Source organism: Peromyscus maniculatus, chromosome 15 (genome assembly GCF_049852395.1).
Source record: "Peromyscus maniculatus bairdii isolate BWxNUB_F1_BW_parent chromosome 15, HU_Pman_BW_mat_3.1, whole genome shotgun sequence".
Taxonomy (NCBI): Eukaryota; Metazoa; Chordata; class Mammalia; order Rodentia; family Cricetidae; genus Peromyscus; species Peromyscus maniculatus.
In genome coordinates this window covers 80,765,838-80,774,508 of record NC_134866.1, presented here as the reverse complement: position 1 = coordinate 80,774,508, position 8,671 = coordinate 80,765,838, and the positions used below count along the sequence as shown (strand labels likewise).

The following is an 8,671-nucleotide window of genomic DNA, read 5'->3' as shown; positions in this document are numbered from 1 at the left end:
TCTATGGGAAATATCTTAAAGCTCTGTTGGTGATTTCTCAGGGAGTGGGGAGGTGATTCGAGCAGTGTCGACCTATGGATGGGGAACTTGTAGTCTTTGCTCTTTTACCTTGGCTGTACATCAGAACACCCAAGGAGATATACATGTGGGTCTGGTAACTCCTTGGTGTAGTCAAACAGTAAGTAGCATTTGACTCATTGAAGAGCTTATTAAGTTTTCAGAATTTTCATCTACTCAGCCTTCTGAGGCAGAACAGGCAAGATCCCCTTGAGGCTCATGTGCATGCTGGAATTGACTGTTGGGTGGCCAATATTTTTGCAACCTCTCATGAGTACATTAGTGGGGTTTTTTGTTTGCTTGTTTTTTGCTTTTTTGGAAGTGATTTCTCCTTCTCTTTTATTTATCTAAGCAAAATATTCTTACACTCCTGTCCCTAGCCAATTTCCATTCCTACACCAAAAGACAGTTGCTGTGGGATGGTCTATATGTCAAATTGCTCTGATTGGTCAATAAATAAAACACTGATTGGCCAGTGGGTAGGCAGGAAGTATAAGTAGGACTAACAGAGAGGAGAAAAGAGGAACAGGAAGGCAGAAAGAGTCACTGCCAGCCACTGCCATGACAAGAAGCATGTGAAGACACCGGTAAGCCACGTGGCAAGGTATAGATTTATGGAAATGGATTAATTTAAGCTGTAAGAACAGTTAACAAGAAGCCTGCCACGGCCATACAGTTTGTAAGCAATATAAGTCTCTGTGTTTACTTGGTTGGGTCTGAGTGGCTATGGGACTGGCGGGTGACAAAGATTTGTCCTGACTGTAGGCAAGGCAGGAAAACTCTAGCTACAGACAGTTTATAATTTCTGAAAGCTAATGTCCCCATCATCAGAGATTCACTAAGAACAATGCCTTGGACTCAAGAAAGGATGTAGTCCTCAGTTTGTTAAGAGAAATACTATCACTTCAATTATTTAACTATACTTTACATTTTAAAATAAAAAAAAATGGGGGCTGGAGAGGTGGCTCAGTGGTTAAGAGCACTGGCTGCTCTTGCTAGGGGACCTGGGTTCAGTTCCTAGCACCCACATGGTATTCTCAAATCTGTCTGAACCTCCATTTCCAGGGGACCTGATACCTATGTCTGGCCTCCAGGGGTACCATGTATACAAAGTGGGCACAACTCTGTGTGTGTGTGTGTGTGTGTGTGTGTGTGTGTGTGTGTGTGTGTGTGTGTGTGTACTATACATAAAATAAAAATGAATACATCTTTAAAAATCCCAAATAGTACTGTGTAGGTAACACAGGAAATTCCATCCCAGTGGCTAGACTCACAGGAGCATGACAGTCCACAGTCTGCCTTCTACTGAGCTCTTTAGTTTTGCTCACTCTGGATCAGGGTAGATAGCTCTGGAGCCTCAATCTTTCAGTCTTTCACTTGTTCCTCTATAGAGTTATATACTCACTGGTTGAGTAACCACTGTTGCTATGGCTGCTATCAGTTCTGAAAATGCATGTGCTTAATATCCTCTCTAGGTTTGTCCTTCATGGGGAGGCCAAGCTTTTCTTCATAGTTGGTATCAAGTACCAGTATATGTGTGTTGACATGGGTATCCATGTGTGGGTAGGGAAATAAGCATGGAAAGTAGTCTGATTTGAACTAAAAGGGAGTAGTGTTGGGGGATACTGGTCATGGGGGTGGGCAATGGTCCACATAAATGATGTTGGGAAGTAGTCTTTGCACTTAGCCAAGTAGCACTGGTGCCCCTCAAACCAATGTTGGTAGGATGTGGAAGCTACACCCTGGTGGTAAGGCGAAAGGAAGATGGAAAACTATCCAGTGTAGATTCTTCTGGAGGCCAGTAAGGGAGAAAGTAGGGAGAGGGGGGTTTCTGAAATTGGGGGTCATGGTTACAGTGAGATCGTAGAATATGAGGCATCATGGGAGATGAGACCTCTTTCCTGGGAAAGTGGTGAGCAGGGGTGTATACGCTGGTACAGTCCATAAACAGAGGGTTGGGGGCAGAACAAAACTGGAATAAGCTGGATTTCCCTTCAAGAACAAACTATTTGTGTAAACAGACAACAACAGGCAAACCATCCCACTCACCAGAAAGCATTCATGAAGAACCTGAGTGATCATCTGTAATATGCTGGAAGGTGGCATGTATAAGTACATGGAAAAAGAACATCGAAAACGTATCAGTCGTCTTTCATGCTAAATTTTTATTCAATGTTATGCAACTGCATAAGTATAAATATTTGTTCAATATACAACAGTGATGACATTCATGGGGGGGGGATGTCTTGGAGAAAATGAGACTGCAAACACATTATTGCACAGATCCTAACAAATCGAAGCTGGCAAATCTACAGCTCGGGGTCCTACCGAGGGGCACATTTTACAACCACACAGAGACTGACCGAGTAGAACACAGGAGGAAGTCTACCAGCTGGGTGGGGAGATTCACAACAGCAGACTGGTGTCACATGTGAGCAACCTTACATCCTCCGTACTCATCCAAAATGCAAAAACACATCTGGCGAAATGATAATACACTATACAAAATATACATAAAAATATCCTTTGTAAACAAAGCAGCTGGTTGTGCTTTAAAGAAAACCGGACAGTTAAAAAGCAAAGGCTGTAAACCATGAACTACCTCCCGGACAGACCTGTCCTGATGTCTGAGTGGAGAAGGATTGGGCTATTAGATCTACCAACCAGATATGCATTATAAGCTTTGAGACCTTTTTTTTTTTTTTGAGACCCATTTGAGTTCTTGTAAAAAATATTTGTTGGTTCTACAGTTTCACAAATGTAGTGATGGTAGGGGGGGAGCGGCTAGAACTGTATGGGGGTGGGGAGACAGGTGTGAAAAAGACACTTCTTTTTCCTTTCACCAACCGGCTTTGCAACAACAGGCGACCAAGCAGTCAGTGATGCAATGATGCCTTTGTTTCTGGAGTGCTTACAGCCTGACTAGGTGATTTACCATCCACAGAGTGTGCTCACGTAAACAAGCTTCTGGTGGAAAATGCCAAGACACACCCCCAAGGGGTCTGGTGCTAGATTCATTATTCATTTGTAATTTTATTCTTCCTCTTACAGAACAAAGTCTTGCTATGGATCCCAAGCATCTTATAAAAACATATCTGCATTGTGCCTTAGTCCATACTTCAGCAAGTGGCACCTTACAGTCCAAAACAAGCCATCAAAAAACCGCGACAACGGAAACAAATCAGAAAAACCCTCAGCACTAAAATGATCTGACAGACTCTACATATTTCATGGTATACAAAATTTAAATAAGGCTTAGCAAAAGTAAAAAGGATGGTCACATTCAAGCACCAAATAGCTCCAGTCTCTTTGTTACAAAATGCTGCTCTTTATTAATACAGTAATTTTTTGCATACAAATAAAGAGATCGTGTTATGAAATGTATGGAGCTACTCGATGCATCAGAAATGAATGTGAAACCCAGGAACTTGCTAAAAACAGCAAGCTTCATCTACAACATAAGGCCCCAGCTATGTATTAAAATGTATCTGATGTCCTGATTATTCTTTAATATATATGCTATGATGCCAAAATCCACCCCCCATTTTTCCTTAACAAAAGCAAACTTAAAACCTCTTCCAATGCCTAATACATATCACTCCATCTAAGTACTGGCAGATGTGTGTGTAACCAGTGGTTTTCCTGTGTCCTCACTGGCAGGGCTGGTACAGCGCCTACCATAAAATGTGCTTCCTGGACTCACAGCATAAAGGCCTGAGGGTGGGAGCTTGGGAGGAGGGGAAGAAAGGGCTGACCTGCAGTGTGTTTCTAGTCCCTGTGTGCCCTCAGGTGAAGAGCAGACACGTAACCCAGAGACGGGGACAATTGCCCTTCTGGCCACTTGGACCCGAGGGTCAAAATGTCCCCTACAAGGACTGTCAAATAGATGCCTGACTCCACCTGACCTGGCCACTCCTAGTAAAGGGGTCCAAACGCGGCAGCTCAGAAAGACAGGTAGCCAGACTCAGTATGAGATCAGAGATCCTGGTTAAATACACACACAAAAACTCACCATCTACTGTCTCTAGGGCTTTCTTTCATCCTTAACTATACAAATGGAGCCTTGAAACTAGTCTCGAACCACAGACCAAAACACGTGGGTGGATGTGTACATACGCAATCATGGGTGGGTTTCTATTTTCACACATACCCAGCTCTGACCACTTGGCTTCATTACTATGTTATGGTTAGGTGGTAAAACAAGTGCCTTCATTTAGAAAAGCTTCGGTCAACGCGGTGGTCAGCAGCGAGGTCCACACTCCACATCCCGAACCAAACGCATTGCTAGGTATGTACAGAGAGACTTCCTCCCCAACAACACACTGCTGGAGAGGCAGGTTTTGTACAAACACTATCTGGCAACAGTTTTACCGGTTACAACTGGGAAGGCATCTGGAAGAAAGTTCCCTTTTTCCATCTCTCCTCCTCCTCTTCCCCCTCCTCAGTGAGCCTCCGAGCTCTGCTGGGAGGACATTCCCATACGGTGCTGGTTTGTGAGGCGGCAAAGACCCAGTTACACGAATGCTCAGGCGGGGTCTCACAGCCCTGCCTGTCACCAAGGCTGCATGTTAGGAGGCCTTCTTGTGAGGACTGCCACGTAAGCTCTCCTTGCCCCTCCTCTGCCGCACCACGAAGTCCTTCTCCGAGGAGAGAGGGAGGGAACGGTCCATGCTTTGGGCCGGGGGCGCTCTGGTCACCTCCCTGCCCACGTTCTGTTTCCTGGCTGGGGGAGGCTGGGTAAGCTCTCTCCCTCTGGGTTCTCCCGTGGCAGCAGTCACTGACAGCGCCCTGTCCCTGTGGCCGGCTGTGTTGGGCACCTGTGGATCTGGGGGGTGTGACTCCAGGGCAGAGTTGGAGAGGCGGAAGGAGGGCAGAGAGTCACTCTTTGTCATTTGGCTTCGGCCATCTCCCCCAGACTGGGACTTCCTGTGGTCCCTGCTGCTGGGGGCTGGGGATTCTGAGGTCCCTGCGATTGCCTTGGCGGGTGAGGGGCCGCTGGTGGCTGCGGTGACCTCTCGTACTGCAGGCTGGGCCTCAGGAAAGCTGGCTGAATAGCTCAGAGACTTTTCTGGGGGGCCAGCTGAGCGGAGAGAACTCTGTGCAGTGGCAGAGGGTGACCGTTTCATGCCGCTGGGCTTGCCTATTTCAGCCGGTGGCTTCTGAGGACCAGGCCCTTTCCCCTTGGACTCTGAGAAGCCCTTCCCCATGCCCACGGCTGGCCTCTCTGGGCCTTTGAGTCGGGTCTCACCGTGGTGGGGGGAAGGGCTGGCCTCCGGCTTGTAGCCCTGTGGGGCTGGAGCGTAAAGTGCTTCTGTGCATTTCTTCCCGTCTGACTTCCTGTCCCCCACGGAAGCTTGCTGACTTGGGCTTTTGTCTGTCTGTCTACACAGAGTGGGGCAGTCTTTCACAGTGGGTGGTTTGGGATGCTTTGGAGACAGGCTTTGTTTTTCGCCGGCCGTGAGAAGTTTCTGGTCTACTGCGTCACTGCACCCTGGATGTCCTTGTCTGGGTGGGTGCTTCTCCTGCATCTCTTGGGGACCGCCTCCATGGGCGGCTTTCAGTTTAGCGTCCAGAGGACTCTCTTCCGTGTGGAGTGCGATGGTGACCCTACCTTCTCCCTGCCCGAACACGTCGATCGCTTTGCCCTGGGTGGCCAGGATGGCAGGGAACATGTCCAAGGGACCCTTGCTGCCCCCCTTCCCCTCTCTGCTGGAGCCGCCGCCACCGAGGGCTGGAGCGACAGTCTCTTTGCCTTTTGCAGACCCGGCGGCGGCACTCAGCTTCTGTGAGGAGAGGGACCTGTCTGGGTGCTTAGACTTTGAAGGGCTGGGGTCAGGGCCAGGTCGGGACTTCGGACTATGGCAGTCACTGTGCCCGGCACTGGCGGTGGCGGTGGCAGTGGTGGCGGCAGTAGCAGATCGGGGAGTGTCCTGGAGGCTGGTGTTCAGTTCTGCAGCAGCGGCGGTGGCAGCGGAGGCAGGGTTGGTCCCCAGCTCCTTGGTCAAAGTGTGGCTTGGAGTACTGTGGTGCTGCCAAGCTGCTGGGTTGGCCAGCTCTTTGGTGGTCAGGGGTTGCTGGGGGCCGTTGCCTCCGGGCCTTTGCAGGGCCTGTTCCTTCCTGTCGGGCTCTCTGGGCGCCTGTTTCTGCAAAGAGGGGGTGGTGGAGAGCTTCTCACTCTTCTCGCCCTCAGTTCCTGGTGGCTGAGGAGGGTGCCTGGCAGCCGGAACTTCCGGTTTGGATTCTGTGCCTTTTCTTGCCCTGCCTACCTCCTTTTCATACAGAAGCCCGGCTGAGCGCAAGGAGTCCTCCCTGGCCAGGGGCTTTACCTCGTCTTGGCCATCTCTGTAGTGGGTTTTTGCGCATGCCCATGTTTTCTCCGTAGTCTGGGTCTGCATGTAGAAATCAGGGTGGGTCTTTCCCCCAGAAGGGAGGCTTCTGGAACTGTCACTGGCTTTCCCAGTCTCTGCAGGACACAGCTTCACACGGGGGTCTCTGCATACATCATCCCTCATGGCAGAGCACTCACTCCTCACCTTTTCAGATGGTTCCTTCAGATGCGGCTTCTCCTTTGAGGAGATCCCTTCCGGTGGGAGCTGGGCACGTATACCCAGCTTTGCCGGGTCAACGTTGTGTAGGGTCTGCCCAGGGGCAGGGAGGACCTTGGTGTCACCAGAGCGGTCTTGGTGTTTGGTGGGACTGCCCTCTTTCTGCTGGAGATGGCTCTCTGTGACAGCTGCTGTGTTCCTGGCAGCAGGATGAATAACCTTCCTGTCGTGCTTTGACTTTGGTTCTGGCCCAGGAGCTGCTAGGGGGTCCTGGAGACCCCGGCTTGGAGGCAGGAACCGAGGCTCCAGCAGGTAAGATTTACTCACCTTCAGGCTGGTGGAGGAAGGCTCTCGCAGGCTGGCGGGGTCGCTCTTTTTCCCACTGCTACTGAGGAGGGCGGGTGGCCCCAAGGACCCTGTGTTGACACCTGGGCTGGGGCTCTGTGCAGCCTCCGGGGAAGGCAACTCTGTTTTGGAGGCATGAGGTCCGGACAGGAGAGCAATGTCCAGTGTGCCTTCAATTGGCTTCAGGCATGAAACTGACCTGCCCTCCAGCTTATACTCAGAGGGGCTCTTCCTCACGGGGGACTCGGGAGCAGTGAACCCTGGTTTCTCCCCTCCATTCTCTACCCGGCCAGCTAAGGCTTTGAGGGGGACAAAGGAGACAGCACTCATCTGAGATGTGTGGGTACTGTTGATGAATGCCCGGCTCTCAGAGGCTGGCATGGTCTCCTGCTGCCCAGCCATGGGCCGTATAGGGTTCCCTGGCAAGCACTCATGGGCGCTCGATGTCATCTTGGGTTTCAAGATGGCACAGTGACTGTCATCTTTGTCGTCCAGGGACATTTTCTTTCGGAGGTAATCGATATTAGCCAGCTTGCTGTCTGTTTTCTCACTTCGGAGGAGCTCTTTGGCCTGGGAGGCCTTCTCTGTGTATTCACCCTTTCCAGGAGTGGGCCTGTCAGGGATGTGATACATACCATCCTGGAGGGCGCCAGAAGCCGAGGCCCGTTTAAAGTCACCTAGAGACTGGCTGTGCTCCCCAGGTGCCAGGCTGCACGCCGCCCCGTCTGAGGTCACCCCTTCAATGGCCCGCACGCTGGCCTGCTTGTGAAGTGTGTCCTTCAGCAGGCTGCCCCCCGAAAGAGGCTCTGACGTTGTGCTCTCAAAGTGACCTGACCTCTCCAACCCCTTGGGGTACACTTTCTTCTCTCTCTCCTCCAGTCTGAAGAGAGCATAGTTTTCAGAATCACCACCAAGGCCGTGAGGTTTCTGGTGGGATTCATGTTTCTCCTCTGGTTTCTTCACTATGACCTTGGCCTTCAGCTTGTCCCGGTCCAGGTCGTCCACAGACTCCTGCCTGCCAAGCTTCCGGGACACGGGGCGTTTCAGACAGCCTTGTTCCACAGGCCGGGCCCGACTGAGGGAAGGCGCGTCACACACGTTCTCCTCCAGGCTCTGCAGTGTCGCCTCCCGCTGACACTGCTCCCTCTGTACCTCCTCCTGCGTCACCTCCAGGCTGTGCTTGCGGGAACACAGGTGCTTCTTGTCGCTGCCATAGGAGGGCGACAGCTTTTCCTCAGACTGGACCCGCTTCAGCAGCGGGGAGCGGGGCGGCTCGGCACTCTTGGGCCTCACAATGTGTCTGACGATTGTGGGGGGAGAGTGCATCTTGCCAGGAAAGGCCTGGGTGATCTTGGCGTTGCCCAGTGAGTGCCCCAACAGCGGGGATGGTGAACGCTGAGGGGAGGTAGGCTGGGGAGTTGGAGAGGGTGTCCTGGCCAGAGGGGAGAGTGGGATGCTGCCAGCCGACTTCCGCCTTCCAGAGCGGTATCGCTGGCCACTGAGTTTGGGGGCCAGGCCATGGAGGGTGCTGGGCCGGATGTGCCCCGAACCTGCTGGAGAATTGGGGGCACTTGAACTTGGTGAGCTGCTCTGGGAAGAATTTGTACCTGTGGGTAGAAAACATGGGACTGTGAGAAACTAGATGTTTTTCCTTTTCTTCCTACACTTCTGTCTCAGAAGTTCAGGGAAGGCATCTCACACATGCTTCCCCACAACCCACTTTA

The 8,671-nt window shown here is 51.3% G+C and overlaps 1 protein-coding gene across 11 annotated transcripts in view; it reads right to left on the bottom strand.

Annotated features, from left to right (window-relative positions):
- Window positions 1-2,202: 2,202 nt before the first annotated feature.
- The window catches only part of Mast4 (microtubule associated serine/threonine kinase family member 4), a 594,548-nt gene continuing 588,079 nt past the window's right edge, over window positions 2,203-8,671 (bottom strand). For all 11 annotated transcript variants that reach the window (XM_042261716.2, XM_076552170.1, XM_076552171.1 and 8 more), the window contains one exon: window positions 2,203-8,554. In XM_042261716.2, the coding sequence (XP_042117650.1) occupies window positions 4,626-8,554 (3,929 nt within the window). In that variant the 3' untranslated portion in view covers window positions 2,203-4,625. The remainder of the gene's footprint in view (window positions 8,555-8,671) is intronic.